This window comes from Corvus kubaryi, unplaced genomic scaffold (genome assembly GCF_017639235.1).
Source record: "Corvus kubaryi isolate FWS band 111438036 unplaced genomic scaffold, C.kubaryi_AGA036_p1.0 37398, whole genome shotgun sequence".
Lineage (NCBI taxonomy): Eukaryota > Metazoa > Chordata > Aves > Passeriformes > Corvidae > Corvus > Corvus kubaryi.
In genome coordinates, this window is record NW_024581137.1 from 29,756,725 (window position 1) to 29,778,725 (window position 22,001).

Here is a 22,001-nt window from a genome sequence, read left to right on the forward strand (position 1 = left end):
TTTTTGTAGTGTAAAAGCATCACCATTGTTTTAAACGTATGACAAAAAGTGTGTAAGATATGTAGGTTTTATCATGAGTTGTACTGGGTTGTTTCTTGGCCTCTGTCTTTTTAAGAAAAGCATCAGAAATCTTCCATTAAGTGTATTGTGTTGTAAGGATGATCGTTTAACCTCATTCTTATACAAATGGATTTTGCAGTTTCTGTATGCTCTATGTGTGTATATGGAGGTCCACTTCCTTTGCTACATCCCCCGCTCTGATCACCCACTTTACTTTTGTAGTTTATAGTTCTATGTTCAGGTCTTATAAATATATGACATGTACATTGTTGTTGTATTTGTCCTAATTCTGCATTTGAGTTTGTGTCTATAGGCTTTCTTCCTTCTCATTAAAGGTATTCTGAAATACTGAATCAAGAAGTGATTTGTGAATTAGGCAAGAGCTGGCTAGACTGATAGTAATCTTGTAGTACGATTTGTACGAGGACAGTACTACAACCCAACGTTCTTCTTTGTATGGAGTCCTAAAGGCAGCATTCTTTCATCTGCCTATGAAATATAACTAGTAATTACAGTTTTAGTGTAACTACCTACTTGGTTGGTCCAAGTAGGCTGGATACTCAACTGAATATTTTTTTGATATTCCTACCCCTAATTTTAATTAGCTTTGTAGTACTAGTATGAAGATGGCAAATATCTGTGAATTTTTCAATGTACAATCTAAGCATATGAAATAATCTATCAGGAGGAAGCCTTTCTGATTTGTTCATGGGTCATTAGGATTTTAGATATGATTGTTTGACAAGGAAATCTGTGTAGCTCCTAAATGTTAAAAGAAAATCTATTTCTTCTTACATGAGAGGTTTTGTGTTATTAACAGCACCCCTTCATTGTTGTGGTCCATTTCAGCTTGGATTTTATGACTTTAGTCGCATTTAAAAAAAAAAAAATTTGGAACTTTAGTAGAACCTGAGTTCTGTTCCATTTAATGCATGCTGAAAACTGATAATATTTTTCTTGTTTGGATGCAAAATTGCTACAGTGCTAATTTTTGAATAATGCAGTTTTGCAGGGGATTTTGTTCTGCATTCTGCATCTTTCTCCATTCACTGTCAGGCTGATGCACACAGACTATTGCTTAAATACAGGGTTGTCAACCTCACTTAAATGAATATCCTTATTTGTACAGTCTACAGGTTGTAGCTCTGAGATATCTTCCAAAGAGATCTCAGTTATTTCATCTGGCATCTTTTTACCCTGACAACTTTGCCCTGAGATTTAGAGGAATAAATAATTTTTTCCTATCCTTAAAGCCTACCCAATTCTACAGAATACTTTTCAGGGTAAATATGCTAAAAGAAATTTTGTCAGTAATGCCTTCTTTTATTCAAAAACTGAAGCTAGTTTGGTGGTCTGGAGAAAACTGTGCTAGTTTAGATAGCTCTGTACTTGATTAGTTCTTTGGCGCAATGGTAGAGCCAGGATATTGTCTGAATCCCCACCTTGCCCTAATTAATTTCTGCCACAAGAATGTTTGGAGAGATTCTAATGCCTTCCACAAGAAAAAAAGTTTTTTTGCTAATGGGATAATTACTTCCATTTTGTCACTCCTCATCCTGTAGGATCTCAAAGAACTTTGCAAATTCACATATTAGCTCTTGGAACTGTTTGCTGCAGTGGTGCAAAGCTTCCACTCCATGGGTGAAATTTAGCATCTCTATGGCTGTGAAAAGGTATTTTGTCAGATATAATTTGGAAGGCATATGTTAAGGAGACACAATGCAAATATTCAAGTTGGAAGTTAGATTGGATTATGAGAATATTGTTGTGCTACTTGATTTACCCTGGTAAGTGTCCTGTATCCATGAGAATCACCTGTTTGGCACAGGCTCAGAAAATGCTGAATACTGAGTGAGGATCTTGGTATCCCGCATATGGGAGACCACTCACCTAAATTGTCATCTGTTGCTTGTTCTGAGATAGCAACAAAGAAGACAATGTAGTGAAGCTAGAGGTTTTAATCTCCTAGTTATTGACAATTTGGTGTATTGAAAGGCAAGGAAAAGGACCATTTATGATTTTGCATAATTCAAGAGGTGATTTTTCTGAAGTAAATTGTTCAAAAATATTTTAAATTTTAAAAATGCATTTTAGCTTGGCCTGAATTTGGCTTGCCTCTGCTTCCGACCTCGATTAAATTATCTGTTGGTTTCTTAATTTTGAACGTGATGTATTTAGAAATCTCTTTATTGGGAGAATGTGAACAATTATTTCTTCAAATTTTCTTAGAATAACCTAAAAATCTGTATTTTTCTGCATTAGGGCAAGATTTTTCTTGTCTTTGTCTAGTCCAAATAATTCTTTCCCAAGTATTTTTCCAACTTGCAAGATAATTTAAAAGGTGTAAACAATGAGCCTTAACACAGTGTTTTGACTACTACTCTTGTCACATAGAATATTACTATTTTCTTATTTCTTCATGTTGTAACTGAAATATGGGTATTTTGTGTACTTGGAAGCAGCACGAGTACCAAAATATTCCAATGTATAATCAGGAAGTGTTCAGGGGTCTAACTGTCAGGAAATCATGGCATGTACAGAAAAGGCACTTGCAGTTACTGCACTGAAAGGTGTTGGGATATAGATACAAATCTGTGTGAAACCAGGCTTGGTTAATTCTGTTAGAGACTAAATTGCTGTATCTTTGTTCTCTTCACTACTACTGCATCTGGCTGTATGTCATAGCAGTTTTGATAATTAACTACAGTAAAAATAACTTCAGAGATGAGATTATCTGGTTTTATGTTGATCTCAGTGTTTCCTCATTCACGTTTCCTCGATCTGTTTGCTGCTTCTGCTGTCTCTCATTTAGCTGTGGTATATTGATGTAGGCTGAGTGCTTGCTGCAAATCCACTGTTGGATTCAGCACTTTCTTGGTTTCCATGGTAATGAGCATGGCAAAAAAAAACTTTATAAAATAGGATAAAAATAGACCAATTCAGGTGCAGTGAAAGCTTGTGTCTGCTTCTTTTCTTAATTCAGTTAAATGTTCCTGATGATGAATGTTCATGATGTCCTCTGGCACTTCAGCACTGGAAACTTCATTTGCAAGGATCTGGAAAAATCCTAAAGCTCTGCTATTGTTGATTAGTTACGCATTTTAAATGCAAGTGTTCTGATATTGTTACTGAATGGATTTACATGGGAGAATAAAATGGATATGCTGGTGGCAGTGGAAAAAGTGCTAAAGGTCACACAGTCAAGGGTTACAGAAGTGTGAAGGCTGGCTCAACACAGGCTTTAAAGGTACCTGTGTAAAGGAGCAAATCTGAAGATTTTCTTTTAGTTAATGCATAAAGAATATTAATTTGTGTCCTTATAAACTAAGGAATTATGAAAAGATAAGAAAGTGACAGTGCTGTATTGAACCTTTTTTTTTCATCTGTGCTGGTTCTGTTGTATGGTTACCAGTTCCCATATAAAGATCCAGTAAATTAGTGTTCAAAGTATTGTATTCAAAACTAGTGAGCATATGGACTCTTAGTAAATACCAGGGAGACAGAGGCTGCATAGCTGCTCTTTTCTCTAACCTCTTACTCTATGTTTGCATATAAGGAACAACAATGTACCTTGCATTTTAGGAAGTAGTAGTATTTTTCAAAATGTTTTCAAACTAATTTGGAGGGAAAAGGAAGAAGACTTTGTGTAATGCTAAAATCTGTATCTCATTCCACTCATAGCATTTTATTCAAACTTTATTCATTCTTGGAAAACAAACAAAAAAACACCCACAAAAAAGTCTTCCCAAAGCTACCTATTAGAATGCCTTTGAATATTCAACACTACAAAAGGATTTTTAAGTAACATATTTCCTTCTGTGTCATTTAAAGAGCTAAACTATTATGTTTTCTTTCTTTTGTGGATATGTTTTGTGCCAGTATTTCCAGCTGTTTCCATCATTTCAAATCTGTGGTGTGAAACTAAAACTATGTCTATTGTTTCACAAAGCTGTGTGTGCATGTCAAGTTCAGTTAACTGTACACTGTCAAACTTATGTTAAAAAGGCTTTCAGTCATAAAGGGGCTTTAGAAAGAGTAAGAGTTTTAAACAGATTTTTGTATTGTAAATTGAATCTAGATGTACACTGAATTACATACAGAAGATTTAGGATGAGAGTGGTTGTATACCTGGGTGAGTATGAATTTTCTTCACAGATATTCTGGAATTTTTGTAGAATCAGAGAGTGTCCTGAGTTGGAAGGGACCATAAGGATCACTGAATCCAGCTCCTGGCCCTGTGCAGGATATTCCCAGTAGTCCCACCATGTGCTTGAGAGCATTGTCCAAATGCTTCTTGAACTCTGCCAGGCTTGGGGAGCCTGCTCCTTCCCTCTGGATGAAGAACTATTTCCTAGTATCCAACCTAAATCTCCCCTGACTCAGCTTCAGGCCATTCCCTTTGGTCCTGTCACTGGTCACCAAAGAGAAGAGATCGGTGTCTGCCCATCCACTTCCTTGTGGAAGGAAGTTTTAACTGTGATGAGGTCTCCCCACTCCTCGTAGGCTTCCTCTCAAGGTCCTTCACCATCTTTGTTGCCCTCCTTTGGACACTCTCTAAGAGTTTAATGTCTTTTTTATATTGAGGTGCCCTAACACTGTACACAGGACTCATGGTGAGGCCGCCCCAGTGCAGAGCAGAGCAAGACAATTCCCTCCCTCAATTGGCTGGTGATACCGTGCCTGATGCAGGACGTTTTTTTATAGGAGCTCTCTGCTAATGCTTTATTTGCTAACTGAATTTCTTAGAGCAGTATAGAAGCTTTTGAATTCTGCTCTTTGAATATGGATTTAAAATTTCACATGTGAAACTGTTTAGCATGTAGATTGTATATAAACAGCTGGCCTTGTGCTACTACTTCATTTCATTGTTCTCCTCTGACATCAGTGTATCAGACTTGGAGAACAGTACACTCTGAATATATGTTTAGGTTGAAACAATTACAGATAATTAGAGTGGTAAATGTCATGATATACAAGTGTTAGTGAAATATGTTTTTAATTATTACTTTGCTTTGTGTCATATTTCATCCCTTGAAGCAAGCAATACCCTCAAGATGCCTTAGCCCATTTATGGAACTTCTCCACTCCCTACTAATTATCTGTGATTAATACTTCGCTAAAAAGTTGGAATTGCTTTGTTTTGTCTTAGTTGCATTCATTACCCATATATTAAAAAACGTAACAATTTTATTGCCAAGTAAATTCTTTCACAGCCAAATTTATTTCTGAAATTTTCTCTTCCATTCTGAAGCAAAAATAAAAATACATGGGTTTTTTTAATCTGTATGTTACTCACATTAGTGAAAAATAGTTTGTGTTCTACCAGAAAATTTTCCTTAAAAACAAAATGAAAAAGGAAACATTTTGGTAATAAATATTTGGAATTGACTAGGCCATTTCTGGTTTTACTGGCACTTTATCTCTGGATAGCTTTACTTGGAAGATCACTGCATTTTTATGTATTTCGGAGCTAGAGTTCCCTCTTCCTTTATCTTTTCTGTTGACCTTTTTTCTATCCTATTTATTTAAATTTCTGCTTAATTAAAAAATGTTCCAAAGTGGTTTTATTGAAACCCCCTTCTTTTTAAGTTACTCTATGTTCTTGTGTCCATTTTGTTTTGTAACTCAGCTAAAAGTCTGTAAAGAACAATAATATTTAAAGTACTTTTTAAAGTTGGCTGACAAATTAAATGGTAGAAATTACTGATTTAAAGAATATAAAAGTCATAGCTATCTTTTTTCTAAGATGTCTGTGTGTATGAGTATTGCAATTCAGATGTGTAATGTTGATGAATTCCTTGAATTTCACTGACATGTTATAAAACAAGAATAGAACCAAAAAATTTTCTTCATCTGTTTTAATAAACTTCTTGAGGAACTTAATAAAAAGAAAGGCAGGTTGTGTTGCAGTACTCTCTTTTGGTTCTATAACCCGCTTAATTTTTTACATGCTTGGCAATTTTGGTTTCTTGAGTCCTGGAGGGGCTGGAAATGACTGAGCACAGTATCTTTGAAACATGGACCCAGGGTTAAATTTTACACAGTGGAAGTGTTCGTAAAGGAAAGCTTATGTATTGCAGAGCTAATTGTCATTCTTTAAGGACCTTACTGGCATCTTGTTTGTGGTTGATTGAGCTGATAGCAACCTAAGTGCATTAATAAGATGTTTCACAGAAGCTTTTACCAAAGACTCTTGAAGGAATCTTACAGATGTGGGATAAGAGAAAGGATTTACCAGAGTAGATTATTTGTTAGAAGATAAGAAACAAGGTCAAGTGCATGACCAGTTTCCATTGCAGTAAATCACCAGTGGAGTTTCTTGATGGTCTGTACTGTGCAGTTATTTTGTTCATAAATAATTTGGAACAGGAAGTGGAGGTACCCTTTTTTTTTCTGTGTAGTGGAGATGAGGGCTAACTGAGAAGGTTTGTAGAAGGATATTATGATAAAATTCATAGGTAAGTGTAGGTAAATGGAGGGCAAAAGCGTTGATCAAAGTTTTGAAGTAGTTTTCACACATGAAATGACTGAATAAATATTGATCTCTTTATCTGTGGAAAGATGTGAGAAGAGATGTGGTAGAGCATTTTGAAGGGTTGAGAAGGTGGTTTTTCTGTCAGAATAACAGAGCATGCGATGAAAAAAGTGATGAATGAGATACTCCCTGCTGCAGTTGCTAAAAAAATACTGCTATTCAAAAAATAATTGGGTGAATTCAGGATTCCTGTAATTCACTGAGTACTGTTAAGGCAGTCGCTTCTGGTTCAGTGTGTCCCTCAGGGACTTTTTATTAAAGTGATTTCTGAAGCCAGAATAATAGCTTTATATGAGGCCAAGGGAGCATTCTGGGAAGGTAAGAACATATTATTGCCTTGTTCTTTCTTACTTACTGTTGACAAGTCACTCTGAAATAGAGACTGGGTACGGTGCTAGCCAGCCTCTGATCTTCTCAAATACCTCCTTTTTTTATGAAGATGCTATCTTAAGTTACCCTTCCTGTTTCTGTATGGACTGATAATTTAGCAATATGAAAATAGTAGAACTTTCTTATCTTAGGCTAATTCATCTTGAGCTAGTCCTGACTGATAAGCTCCCAGTTCCTGCTTTTCTACCTATGTTTTGGCTCAGGATATTCTGCTCCATACTCAGTTGTTCATTATTGAGATTCTTATAATCGCTATCAATAGGAAGCCAAACTGCTTGGGAAGGGTGTGTTGAGAGAATAATATCTTTTCTAGATGCCTAAAAGGTAGACAAACTTTTGTTTGTTGGGGTTTTTTTAATCTGTAAGGATCATGGAGCAGCATGAGACTGCTATTTTTTGTGCAGATAACTGGAGAAAAAGATAGAGGGAGTCACGTAAGGAATACAGAGGTTACTACCATCCCTTTTTTGATGCTGCAATAACCAAAACAGGCCCAGCATTTGAAGAGTCATGCTTCTACATCTATTGATTTGTTCCCATACTCTAAAGGTTTGTCACTGAAACGTTAGTGGTGTCTTCTGGTGAGGCCTCTCTTGACTACGTCAAGAATTTTTTTATACATGTAACTTCTCATTCGTTTAGTTAACAATGTAAAGGTTTATAAAGATCCTGAGGCTTAGCAGCACCTAACTGATTTCACCTGTGCTTATAAAGTGTTTGTTTACTTCTATAACATTTTGCTGAATAGCCACAATTTGGCATAAGCTTCTTGGAGCGGTTTTATTTCTGATCTATCCTAAACCTATGTGCCTAATACAGATGTATTACTGTGGATAGGACTGTTGAGATGTAAGGTTTAATTAATGAAAGAAAATGTGTTATTGCTTAGAAGTATCTAAGACTAATTGAGGATTTTTTTGGTTTTTAATTACTACAGTGTACTGACTATGACCTGGATTATGGAACTGAATGTTTGCATCTGGTTCTGAAATACTGTAAAACAAATGCCAAACTTGTTGAAGGAACAGCTGACCTCTGGAAGGTAAAGACAATAATAATATCTAGTTCTATATATATAATTTAAAATTAATAAAATTTGCATATTACCATAAAAATTCAGATGTGTTTTCAACTGTAATTTAGGCTTTTCTATTTCGTATTTCAGAATTGGTTTTGTCTGAGCTCTTTTTAGAGCTCACTATTGTAGAGTGTCTTGGACAGTTTTTACTTGAGGTAATCAATGAAGACAGTATTTTCCTGTAAATAGGAAAAGCATCTAAGTACTTGAATGACCTAAGAATCTGTAAAACTATAACTCTGTAATCACCCAAACTAAGAATGTTCTTTTATGGTACGGGCTTTCTTCTGCTATTTCCGTATCTTTTGTCTATTTTCCTCTACTTTTCCTATGAGGACATTGCTTTTTTTCTGATGCCAAATACCTGGCTATCAACAGTTTGATTTTTAGAGTAGTTCATTACATTCAGTAGCACTGTAATATTTAAGACGTTTTCAAATAATACTTTAAATTTTTTTAAACATCATTTACCTTGTCTGGTAATCTGGTAGGTTCCTGATGACTGACAAAGCATCTGTGTGTACAGGTGCCAAAGTATATGTCCCTTCTACTCCAAAGTATCACATTTCATTGTTTGGATGGTGGGACATTATTCTTTCTTAGTGGTTGTTGTGTCAAGCAATTTTAAAGTATATTTTATTTTATTTTATTTTATTTTATTTTATTCATTACCACACTGAAAGATCTGGAAGCAGCTCAAATCACTGCATCTGTCTTTGACAGTAAATTTCCTCCAATGAGACATTATTTTTAAAAGTATAACCATAAATCTTACACAGAAAGGTAATTTCCTGAATCTGCAGTGCACATTTCCTGTGCAATTTAACAGGAAAATTTACTTGTGCATTGGTTCCATACAGAACTTCTTTTGATATCCTGTTGGGGACATGCAGTCTTTCTGAAACTGTATATGGTCTGTTTTCCTATTCAGTCTTCTAAGGGACAGATTATGTCATGCATATTTACATTACGTAATTTTTTGGATGGTTTCATTGTTCGCATTGCAAAGCATGATAGTTACATGAAGGGTAGCAAAATACACCAATAATGCTCATTTTTCTCATTATAATGTTCATCTGGCTCTTTGCTATCTGTAGATGCTACTGATGCCCAGCAGATAAATGTAGCTTAGAATGACAGAATAATTAAGTCTGAATGAAATAGATAGATGTCATCTGGTCCTACACCTTGCTGAAAGTGGGACCAGGTTAGTTAGATTAGGCAGTGCAGGGCCTTGTACAGCTAAGTTTTGAGTATCTCCAAGAATGGAGATTCTCCAAGAATGGAGATTTCACAGCCTCTCTGGGGAAGACAATTCTAATGAATATCACCCTGTATGGGGACTTTTTTCATATTATTTCATCAACATTTCCCTTACTGCATCTTGCACTGGGGAAGGAAGAAAGGCCAACAGAAAGCTCTGCAAGAAAAGTCCAGTTTATTCTTTTCTATGGCCATGAATTAACCCTTCCCTATCTTCCATCTTCTGTTCTTTGGGCTGAACAAGCCAAGTTCTCTCACACCATCTTAGCAGACCTCTACTGGCTTCCTTCTGTTCCTCTTTGTGTTATACTGGGGAGCCCAAAACTAAAAACAGTACTCTGGTGTGTTCTCTAAAGTGCCGAATAATCCCTGTATTACCCATAATGAGATCTACTTCCTTACTGATACAGCCCTGTTTGATTCCTTTTCTCCACTGCTCCAGACTACTGACTCATGCTCAGCTTGTCCAGAAGGTCCTTCTCTGTAAAGCTGTTTTCTACATTTCAGCATCAGTATGGACTGCTGCTACCCAGGGTCGTTTGTCCCAGATGCAGGATGTTGTATTTATGTTTGTTATAGACCACAAAGTTTCTCTCAGCTGCTTTCTCCAGCCTTTCAGGATCCTTCTAAATTATTGTTGGACCCTTGAGTATATTGAATGAATACTTGTTCATTTGTTGTCATCTACTGGTTTTCTGAGGGTATTTCCCCTTTCTCAGGTTGTTAATAAAGATATTAGACAGTATTGTCCCCAGTATCAGGCCCCAAGGAGTAGTATTAGTAACCAGTCCCCAGTTTCATTGGGGCTTGAACTTGTGCTCATCTCTGTTTTAAAAGGGACTTGTTGAAGTGTCAGTGTCACCCCAACACTGTTTATGAAACAAAATCCTGATCCTATTAACTTTATAGTGTGTGGAACACATTGCAGTAGCACTGGACTTTAAAGAGGCCTATAAACATTTGGAAAACGATAATGTCAACAGGGAAGGGAAGGGAAGGGAAGGGAAGGGAAGGGAAGGGAAGGGAAGGGAAGGGAAGGGAAGGGAAGGGAAGAGAAGGGAAGTCCTCCCCCTGAGAAGGAAAGAGCAGCAGAGACATTGTGTGATAAACTGACTGCAACCCCCATTTCCCATCCCCGTGTACCACTGGAAGGGAGGAGGTAGAGAAAATTTGGAGTAAAGTTGAGCCTGGGAAAAAGGGAGGGGTGGGGAAGATGTTTTAATATTTGGTTTTATTTCTCATTATCCTACTCTGATTTGATTGGTAATAAATTAAACTAAATTAAACTATTTTCTCTGAGTTGAGTCTGGTTTGTGTGATCTCTCTCTGCCCTTATCTTGACCCATGAGTCTTTTGTTATATTTTCTCTCCCCTATCCACTTGAAGAGGGGAATGACAGAGCAGCTTTGGTGGGCATCTGGTATCCATCCAAGGTCAACCCAGCACAGTCTCAGTGTTGACAGTGTTGTGTAGAGTGTGACAGTAGCAAGAGCACCCATTTATGTGCAGACACTGTGCTGCAGGCCATTTCAGAGCAGTGAATATTTTACATACAGTAAACACAAAGATGCTGGTGCCAGGTCATTAAAGTACCTTCTCACATCCTATGCCCTGTCTAATTTTGTAGCTAAAAGTCATTGGTGTTTCTGTGGCTTGTAAAGACATTAAGAGTGAAAGGCATAAAAATGACGAGGTGTGTAAAATATTACATCGTTTCTGCAGGAAATACTGATTTCAGTTTGGAGCCTACAGAGCAATACAGCTCCGTCTTGAAGAGCACCCAGCGTTGGTCACTCTGTACCGAGGTGTTTGGCAGGTGATTTGGAGCAGTACCATTAAAGAACGGTCATGCTCAGTCTTTAGTTTGATGAAGTGCAGAAGACTGCCAGTTTTCTCAAGTGGTACTTGCTTACAAAATGATTAGGAACTATTGCTGTTACTAGTCAGCTCTCAGAAACACAATAATCTTTCATTAGCTGTCATAATACTGTAATTTGTAATATATTGTTATTTTTTTCTGCTAGGTTTTTAATGCTGAGCTAAATGAAATTTCATATGCCAAGAACTGATGTTCTCCCAATGGCTCCAGCCTTATTTTTCAACACAAGGCAAAAAGATATTCCATCCAGATAAATAATCTGAAATAAATAATCCTCGTTCAGTTGAGGTTTCAGAGGATGTGTAACAGAAGGACTGCAATCAATTAACAGTTTCTGACGTTCAAGTATTAAAAACCAGTTTCATCATATGTGGATCTTGAATCTTTAAAGAGCAGATCAGATATTTGTAAGAATTCAGTTTATGCATGAGGTGCACAACTGACATAACATTAAATGACTCAAAGTTGTGGGAAAATGTTGTATGTGTTTATATATAATCTTCTTGAATTAAAACTAATTACTCTACCTGAGCACTTCTACATTAGGAAAAGTAACATTTCAAAGTCACTGTTGGAGCTAAAGCAGGAGATAGTTTACTTTCTGGGAACAAACTACAAAATTAAAATCATTCTTTGTAGTGAAAACAACCAAGTAATTCAAATTACTTCAGTATTATAAATATTCCTAAATTCTATTTTAAGGATAGTTATTGTATAATTATTTATAAGGTATTTGGGGTCAGGACAGCAAAAAAAGGAAACAGAAAGACTCTATCAACACCACATTTTCAGTTTCTCTGTGTTTGATACCTTGAAAGTAAAATTACCTTAAATATTCTGGGGCAATATGCTCTTAAAGTGTAAAATCAACTAACGGAATGTATTTGTTATACTCTGATATATGTGTGTGTATAATGTAGATAAAAAATTCAGTATAAGAACATTTTTTAAAATTTGAGGCAGATTTATAGACTTAATGTTGGCAGAGTGAAAAATCCACAACATTTCTAAAAAGCAACAGATTATTTTCTAATCCTACAAAACTATCCCATACAAAGGAGATCTGTATGATGTCTTAGCGTAAGAGACGGGAAAAACTTCATTAAACTGAAGTGCAGTACACTTGTGTATGTGTGTGGTCATAACTTTATTGTATTTGTTCAGTAAAGAGTTGTATTTTTGCATTTGATGTCCACTTTTCTAAGTCTGAACTGTTCCTCAAGCTGTTTGAAGAAGACTTTTAAACATTACATGGAAGTAATTTTGGGGAATAACTTTAAAAAGAACGTCTTCCTAGGTAGTGAAAACTTACAGTCTGACAATTAACAAAAAAGGGCACACAGGAAAACAAACTCATCTGATGATTTTTGAGGCTTTATTAAAGAAGCACAATAGAGTATTTATTATACAGAAGAGACGTTTACCAAGTAAGACTGCTCTGTCTTTCCTATAAGCAGTTCATGTTTTCATGTTCTGTGACTGTGAGGTATTTGTGCTGAGTTTTAATATTTGGCCTAGTGATATTCTGGATTGCAGCAATAACGTTCTTAAAGTCTTGGAGCACTGGATGTTCAAGAGGACAAAATGAAAATTAATATTGTCATGTGAAGAATGAGAATTTGAGTAATTTGGAGCCTGTGAGTTTGATATTGATCAACAAAACAAAAGGGTGCACTGCTACAGGAAAAACTTGGTTATTTAAAGAGTCAAGGGATTAATGTAATTAATGTGAACCAACATGGAATTTAATTATTTTGTGAAATTGGCTTCAAGACTTTATTACAAGTCTATAATCTTGACTGATAAAGATAGTGCTGCTGGTAAAACATACAACTGGCAGAAGTTTGACTTGTTATTACATGACATCTTAATTAAAAATAGGATGACTGTAACTGTACTAGTTCTCATTAAATAGATGAAAAATTAGATAATTTGATATATTTCAAAAGATAATTCTCACCTCGTCTCACCAGTTTCTGCAGAAGCTGTTATTGTCTCTAAGGTATTTAATAGTTGTCTGGTAAAGTTTGCAGACAAAGATTTAAGGATTTGTAAATAAAAATATAATTGATCAGAAGTAACGTATTTATAAGGATTGCTTAGCAAACAGTTTAAAGAAAAAAGTATGCTTTTCATTGCAGCCAAATATCAAGAACTGATTTTAGAAACAAATTAAGTATAGGTCTTATTTAATGGATTGTTCTTGGAAGGCAGTGACTTTGAATGTGGTGTAGGTATCACAGAGGGTAGCAAGTTTCCCAAGTATGTGGGCAAAATACCATATGTCAGCCATGGATAGAGAAACAAGAATATGAAATTGGAGAAGAGATGTTCTAGTATTGCAAGTGCATCTAGAATGCTATGGACAAATCTGGGCTCAAGCTCTGTGCAACTGTTATAAATAAGGAACATTCAGGGAATTGAATTTAGCATCTTACTCAAATTGAAAGAGGTGTAGAGAAACCCTCCCTCCTTGACTGGTAAGGGGTGGTCACATATGGTATCTGGAAGGATTTTCCTGTGAACTCTGCAATTTTCACAAAACTTATAGGAGCTTTTATCTGAAATTAGCTTATAAGATCAAAGATTATGAAAGAAATACATATGAAGCATGTGATATGGTCTTCAATGATTTATTTCTCTAGGAAACAAAGCATTTGCTGATGTCTGTCTAAGAATTTCAGGACAGATTTTTTAACGCTTCATTCTTAATTTTTTATTCGCCTGTGCTGTTCTCTTGAAGACTGCACTTACCATTGTTTTAGATCAGGCTGTTTAAAAATACTTTTGCACCTCAAAGAGGCCTTAAATGTTAGAGTATGTGACACCATTTCTGACAGACCTTAGTCTTGTTTCTTGAAAGGTTTTGGGATTATAATCTGTTATACTTTACTGAAAATTCAATATAAATGCCCTCTAGAATCTGGTGAATAGCAAGAAACTTTGCAGCAAAATCACTCAATTGGTCACTCTATCCTTAAATCTAACTTCAAGACATTGACTCTTCCCAACAGTAAGTAGAAATGTGAAAGTCTGTTTGTAAACTGATACTCCTAAGATTTATCAGGATAGATTCATTCTCTGGCTGCTCCTCCTGCAGGACAAACTATAGGGAATTAAGTTAGTTTTAAATTTTAAAAGAATGTAATGCATTGGGGAAATCATGAGATGTTATTCATCTGTTTCTGAATATAATACAGAGCTTAATTTATGAGATTGGAAGGAAAGTGGTCACAAGAATCCTTATGTTGAAGTCAAATAATCATTTACTTGGAGACTAAGTATACCATTAATGGTATCCTGCTGTAAGATTTACTTTGCAGCACTAATGCTGTTGGAATCCTGTTCAGTAATTTCAAAAAGAAAGAAATATTTATTCAGGCTCTAGAGAAAAAAAAATCAGAAAATCCAGTAAATATTATTTAGCATTACAGGAAGTTACAGTAAAAAGAAATACAAATATTTAAGAGTCATATCAGTTCAAGTCACTGCTTGTTAGTGTGAAGACAGTGCTAGCAAGCACTGTTAATGTCTTGGATAGATCTGACTTTAATTTTCTGTTATTTTATTTGCAAAGTCTGTGATTGGGACTGTCAGCCACCATGAGTGTACAAAGACAGATATAAATGGTGTTTTTGCAAGTACCAAGTAAATATTCAGCATCTTATTGTTCATCTAACTTGATCTGTTTAATGTCTTCAAGGAGAACTTGATGTTTATTAATTCTCTGAAAGCTCATGCACAGTCTGCTTGTAGTCTCACTGACTCCCACTGGTTGATTGGACTCTTGTTAACAAAAAGAGTCTTGCACTACTGAAAAATTGCACCTACGTTAGTGAAAGCAACAACAAGGTTTCTCTCTGGCTGTCATTTTTATGATCCCAAGTCCTGTTGAAAACTAATCTATTCTGCAATAAAATTAGCATAGAATTGATATGTAAAAAAATAGATGCATTATTATGTTTTTGTGATTTTTCAAAGCGTTGAAAATAGTTTTAGGTTTCAGATGAGTTCTAAGCAGATGTAAGTATTTGGGAAAGGGGTTTTCTCAAGTCTCCAGTACTTTCTGCAACCTCTGTTCTCATAAATTGCCAGTGATATTTTACCAAATTAAGAAATTGACAATATCACTTGTTTATGGTATTTAAAATGTAAAGAATTGCCTTCAGGGCAATTGTGTTATTGGTTTTACATTCCTTCCTGCTGTGTCAAATCTAATGAGGCTTGTCTGTCCTTTAGGTGACCTACAAGCGGGATCTGTATGCAGCTGACTCGATCATTAAGGGTATGTGTTCGTCCTTGTGACAGTTTGCATATTGTGTCCTTGTGTCAGTTTGCATATTCCTGATTATAATTAAGAATTTTGTGTGCAATAGTTTGAAATGTCTTTAAGAAAAGTTTTATGATGCATAAAATGTGCTTAGGCAAGTTGTTTTAGCTCGTTTACTGGAATCTTTGTATTACGCATATTTATTTACTTCTCTTAGAATACAGAACCTTATAAAAAGCTGTGTATATTACAGTCAAACAGAGATTAATTTTGAAGGACTTTATAAGGAATAAACAATCTATTTTTTTCTTTCATTTGCAGGTCAATTCTGAATATGTTCCATCTTTCTCTTCTACGTTGTAGAGTGAAAATTAAATATTAACTCTTTAGGGCTTGTCACTGTTTCACATACAGTCAGTTGTTGCCTAAATTGATGTGGCAATTATGTGATATTGAGGTACTTCATTAATTTATAAATCTCTTGTTGAACAGTTTGTTATTTTTTTTTTTTTTCCAGTGGAAGTGGTTTCATAGCAGTTTAACTTAAAGACTGGATTTAGCCTTTATCTAGGTTGACTCACTCTAAAAACAATGTAGAAAGTAAGAATTCTCAAATACTGTATAATGACCACACTGATGGTTATTGTAAACTGACAGGCAGTGATTCAGGGGACTCTTGCCTGACTCCTTGTTGAGAACTGAGGGATAAAACCCCAGAAACTGATGAAGAGAAAGGGACTTCCTTTTGGATTAAAAATACCTTTCCAGAGAAAAGAATGAAGTTCCTATTTAAGAAAACCAGAGCAAAACCTGTGTTCTGTTGGGGCACGGTGAGTGAATGGCTAGTTGTCCACTCTGGTTATTATAGTGGGCAAATATTGCATATTAGATGCATTATTAGAATTACTTAACTGAATTTTTCAGGCACAAGTCAAGAAAATAGGGTTGGGAAGCCTGGAAATTTCTGGTTCTGACAGGCAATGGGTTTTCATATTCATAGATAGAAGCCTGGGATTTTTGAAAATCTTACTTTTTGTAGATGTTCCACACTCCTAGCTTTCAAGCTTAGGAATTCCAAACATATTGAAGAAAAGAGGGTGGCAGGGAGTAGTTGACATGAATTTACAAAGCAGTAATTATGCCTCACCAGCACAATAGCCTTCTTAGCATATGTAATGTTATCACATCTTTTTGTTTTCCTTAAAGCCAGTGCAATCTTTTTCAGCTGTTACTTATAATAAAAAGCTTGTGTAGTTTAAAGTAAATATGAAGACCTTCATGGTGGTCAGTCAGGCTAATCCCTTTAATAATGTCTAATCTAATGTTCCTTTGCTGTGGCAACATGCAATATATCTACTTCAGTAACCACAGCAGTCTTACTATGGTGGTTTCTATGAAAATCTGTACTTCAAGATTACTGAAGTTTAGATTTGCTTCTTGCTGCATTGTGCAAGTTCAGGAAGCAGAAGCTGTACATGTTCTTTTCTCCTTATGCAAGCAGTATAATGAGTCCTCCATAGCAAATTAGGACACTGCATAACAGAATTATCTTACATATTATCTTTAATGGGATTTTGAATTGGCACTGTTAGTTGTCCAAGACAGCAGTTTGAGAGTTGTGCCTTATCTATTTTGTGCCCTTCAAAAGGCTTCAGATCTCATATCTTCAGGTCGCTATAGCATGAATTATTTTGGTAGTGGACAGTTGAACCATGTGAATTAATATTAGGCACATGCTCTATTCACAGTTCATTCCACACTTAAAGCATATTTAAGGGGAGAATATGTTTTTGTCCTTCGGAGCATCATCCTGATGTACCCCTGTATGGCATCATTTACTCTTATGGTTGTTAGTTTTACAGAATAAATCTTATTAGCTATGATCTGCTGTGTTGTGCTATACCTATAGGAAACCTTCAAGGATAGGTCACCTTAGAGAATGGCAACCATCCTACAAGCCAAGGCATGTTCAGTTAGGCCTTTCCTATATGCTGGGTAATTGACTATATGACAGTGTTTGCTTTTCTTGAGAGTTCAAAACCCACTACATGGTGCTGTATCGTAGAATCATGGAATCATAGAACAGCCTGGGTTGGAATGGACCTTAAAGACCATCTGGTTCCAACCCCCTGGCCATCAGCAGGGGCACCTTTAACTAGATCGGGTGGCTCAGAGCCTCGTCCAACCTGGCCTTGAACACTTCCAGGGACAGGGCATCCACAACTTCTCTGGGCAACCTGTTGCAGTGCCTCACCACCCTCACAGTAAAGAATTTCTTCCTAATATCTAGTCAGAGCCTACTCTCCATTTGAAGCCATTCCCACTTGCCGTATCACTACATGCTCTTGTAAGTGATGTGCTCTTGCTTATCACTTTTTGTGCCATGTAGAGTGCCTGAGGGGGAAGTCCTACATGGCTGTTAAGTTGAGTTGCAAGATGCCAGCTCTCCAAATGCCACTTTGCTGTTAAGGCCCTCTGGAGATGTCCCAGAAGCTGAATGTATGGGTTAGGAGGGTGCAGGGAGCCAAGGGCTCTGGCCTCACACTGGCTCCCCACTGCTGTTTCAGTCTTTACAGCTGATTTCTTTATTATTAAGTTACCCAATTTACTGTGCTGGACGCACATTTTCTCACTGGATGAATTCAGTAGTGATGAAGAAATTTTGAGTGTACACATTTGATTTTGTGACTACAATTCCAAATTTCACGTCATTTGCAGTTTATATTTATTAGTGATCAAAACATTTGGTTTTCTTCAGGAATTCAACAAATTTCAGCTTGCTAAACTTATCAGGTGGAAGTAAGAAAATCATGCATCCCTATATGCATTTTTTTACCTTAGATATTTATACACATGCATATAATTCTTATTCAAGGCAAAGAAACATTTCACTGATGTAAAAAGACTAATGAGTTATTTTTCTGTTGAGACTGTTTTGTTAAAACATTTCTTTTTAGTTTCCTCACTTCCTCAAATCTCTTTTTATAACCATTTTGTAAAAAGCAAATTTAATGCTTTTCTTTAGTTACACAGGTATAAACTTGTAGAGCATGCAGACAAGGTGGCACACGCCTATTTTGAATAGTCTTGAAGTAAGAAAACATTGTCTTACAAAAAGGGTGACTCATCTAGAAATGTAGTTAAGATCAGGCTAATACAAAACATCCTAAAAAAATTCCATTAGGATTACTGCCCTCGAGGTAGATAATTTTGAACTCTAGTTCCAACATGTAAACTTTAAACGGTGCTTCTCAGAAGAGGTTTGTAACTTACAGTTTGACTCTCTCTCTCTCCTCCTCCTCCTCCATGTTTTTCTTTTCTCAAGGGCCTTACTTTATAAATAACTTTTTCACAAGAGCATGCATTTGCAGATTGGATAACTTGCCCTCACATTTGGCTAAAGAAGTATCTGTTGATGTAGATAAAATGATGGTTTTTGCAAGTGCCGAGAAAAATATTGTAATGCCTTCAAACTGTTTATGACTGTTGGGAGCTACATATTATGACTTGTGTTCTGTGAAGAAACCACGTGACTTTTTATAAAAATAGAAATTGAGCAAAGGACAGAGAACTTATGTGAGGTAGGCTGCATTTTCATGGGCACACTCATGAACCAGTGGCTGTTCTCTGCTCTGAGCCAAAGAAATAGACTGGTAGGTGGGGAATACTCCTTGGAATAGCTACTGTCAAGTGAGAAGAACCCTATTTTCTTGCCTTCTGCCACAAAATTTTCCTTTCTTTCCTGTGTACTAATATTGGTAGGGGGCAGTGTCAAGTTTGGTTTTTAGTTTTTTGTGGCTACAGAGACATGTGGGATGGGTAAACAAAAAAAAAAAGTTAGATATTTTTGGTTACCTATATTATTCAAATAAAAATTTCAACTCATTCTGTTGAGCATGAATGAACTAAATGCGTGGCAGTATTTATTTAATTTTTCGTATGTTTACAGTGGTAGCATCTCATAACAAAGATGTTTCTAAAGATGCCAGGGGAAACCATACTGAATTTCCAGACCAGTCAAGCCATTGCTATGTAGAAAGTGCAAATGGAATTCCAATAAACTAATTTACTACTTGGAATTCACTGCAAACTTCAAAAGTATTTTGATGAGATGTGCTTCCAAAATAGGAAGCAATAGGAATTGTAATAGCGTACTAAGAGTGGTGTGGTATGAGCATGTTTCCAAAAACATGTACACACATATATGTGCAATTAAGAGAAAAAAATTATGTCTGTAGGCTAAAACCTATTTGCGATTCAGATGCATTTTTTTTCTTATGGTATTAATTCCCTAGGATGTGATATTTATTATCTTTATTCAAACAAAGTATTATTTTAATTGCTGTTTATTTGTGGCATGCTCTTCAAGGTAAACTTCTAAGTCTTCCATTAGAGTGCACTTAATACATCATCTAACTATGGTAGTTCCATAAACATGCACACATTTTAATTTATGATTGGGTACGATCCTAGGATAAAGACTGCAGCAGGTGTTGGTGAATAATAATGTCATCTAAACCTTCCGGGATATCAAAGGAGGGCATAGAAAGATTGAAAATCAAGTTTTCTGATGAAGGAAAAATGACGTTTTATGGAATAAATTCTGAAATCTTGTGTCAAATTTAGGTTTAATGAAGAAAACTCCTGATTGAGAAATTTAATGTTTAAATTTGACAGTGTAAAGTTTTAACTATTTTTTATTTCATGCCAAAAATATGCTCTGAGTGCATGTTAAAAGTGATGGATGGGATCAAATGTGGTGCATGTGAATGGGGAACACTACTCCATTATCAGGTACAGCTGGAATTGGGTGATGTGTGTTGGGGAGAGGAAATTTCCAGGGAAATAATAAGTTTTAATAAGTAGAGGAAGAGGAAGCCAAAGCAAGGTAGAGGGTTTGATATGTAATGTAATAGTGAGAAAACAACTGAAAAAAAGCATTGGGCAGATGAAAAGGAAGTTATGGCAGAAAGTAGTTAAGTAAAATAGAACTGTGGTTCATTGTGGGAGGACAGGAGGAAATGCAAAAACCCAACCAAGGGAAGTTCCAACTCAGTAAAAGGAATAATCTCGTTCACCCTTGACAGACAACCAAGCAGCAAACAGGTTGCCCAGAGAGATTGTATGCCAGAGCAGTAAGGGGCTGAGTGACCAGGCCTGACCTCATGGGTGATCCTGCTTTGAGAAGGAGTTTGAATGAGAGACTCCTGGAGTCCCTTCCAGCCTCAATTATCCAGCGGTCCAACGGAGAACAGAATGTTTTTAGCCGAGTATTAAAATTCTTGGTGACATGGCCGTGTCGTGCCTTTCCAGTATGACTGTTTCGTTCACCCAAACAGAATTCTGACAAGCAGGAATGAAATGCTGCACACAGCTTTACTGGCAGGCAGCAAAACTCATGGAATCCCTGGAGTTACGAGCCAGCACTCCAGATGTGCTCACTGAGTTCAGCATGACTATGCTGAGTGACAGAGCCTCCATCATCTTAGCAGAGGTGGGACACGGGCAGTCTTGGGGAGGAAGGCGCCACTCAGTCTTCCTTCCCACAATGCAGCAAAGGTGCAGTCTAAATTAACACATGGATCTGTGACCACTTGAAATTGGATTTAAATGGAAGTTGAGTTTCAAACCTCAACTATAACAGAACTGTTGCTTTACTATGATGATTTTGTAAATGATGATTTCCCAGACTTCTTTTACTCATTTCCTTGATCATTTAAAAACATGCAGCATCTTTTCAATGTAGGTATTATCACTACTTTAATGTTCTCCTACTTTATTAACATACTTTCCCCTTATAACATTACATTCCTCCTCCAGATAAAAAATAGTTTTCCACACTTCATTGGATTTTCTCTCTTCTTTATTGAATTCAACCTGAAAGTCTTAGTTGCTTTTTTGTAATTGCCTCTCCTTTCTCATGTATATTACAGGAAATTAGAGATCTAAGAGGGCTGGAGAGAGGAGTGAGATGGGTTTGTATAGCTGCAGCCTTTGAGCAGCCTTTTGTGAGAATAGTTCTGACACTTACTGTTGATTACAGACTTCTTTTTAAAAACAACTGTTTGAGCTTAAGTTATGGTGCATTTTTGGACTCCACAGCCTTCTTCCACATGTGGATTTTTGTAATAGCTCCAATCTTCATTAAGTTACTTAGTTCAATAGAGTCTGAGTTCTTGAAATCTGATATGTTAGTCTGGTTTATTGTGTATGTCTATCTTGTATCTGCACTTTGTGTACAGTACTAAATTCAAGTGGCTCTTGATCTGATTTCAATCTACCCACTGGTTTCTTTCTGCTGATAAGAAATTAATTCAATATGGTTTCCCATTTTTCAGACTGTAAAGTTGTTCTGTATTAAGTAGAAGCCAACTGTGATGCATGTTCAGTATACTTTTTTGCCCAGTTAATCTATGGGAAGATAATTTCTCCCACACTTGTGGTATCCTGTGATTTCCAGTCCTGTGAGAACTGGTCATGCATTTTTTTCATTTGCACTTCCATCTGGTTGTGATGGTTTATAAGC

General features: G+C 36.2%; 1 protein-coding gene across 5 annotated transcripts in view; it reads left to right on the plus strand.

Moving 5' to 3' along the window:
- Nucleotides 1-22,001, plus strand: part of CRPPA (CDP-L-ribitol pyrophosphorylase A) — a 111,349-nt gene that overhangs the window by 31,033 nt on the left and 58,315 nt on the right. For all 5 annotated transcript variants that reach the window (XR_006018545.1, XM_042043539.1, XM_042043541.1 and 2 more), the window contains exons 4-5: nt 7,923-8,027; nt 15,445-15,490. Coding sequence is in view for 4 of the 5 variants with exons in the window: in XM_042043539.1 (XP_041899473.1) it covers nt 7,923-8,027; nt 15,445-15,490 (151 nt within the window). In the remaining variant the exon portion in view is untranslated. The remainder of the gene's footprint in view (nt 1-7,922; nt 8,028-15,444; nt 15,491-22,001) is intronic.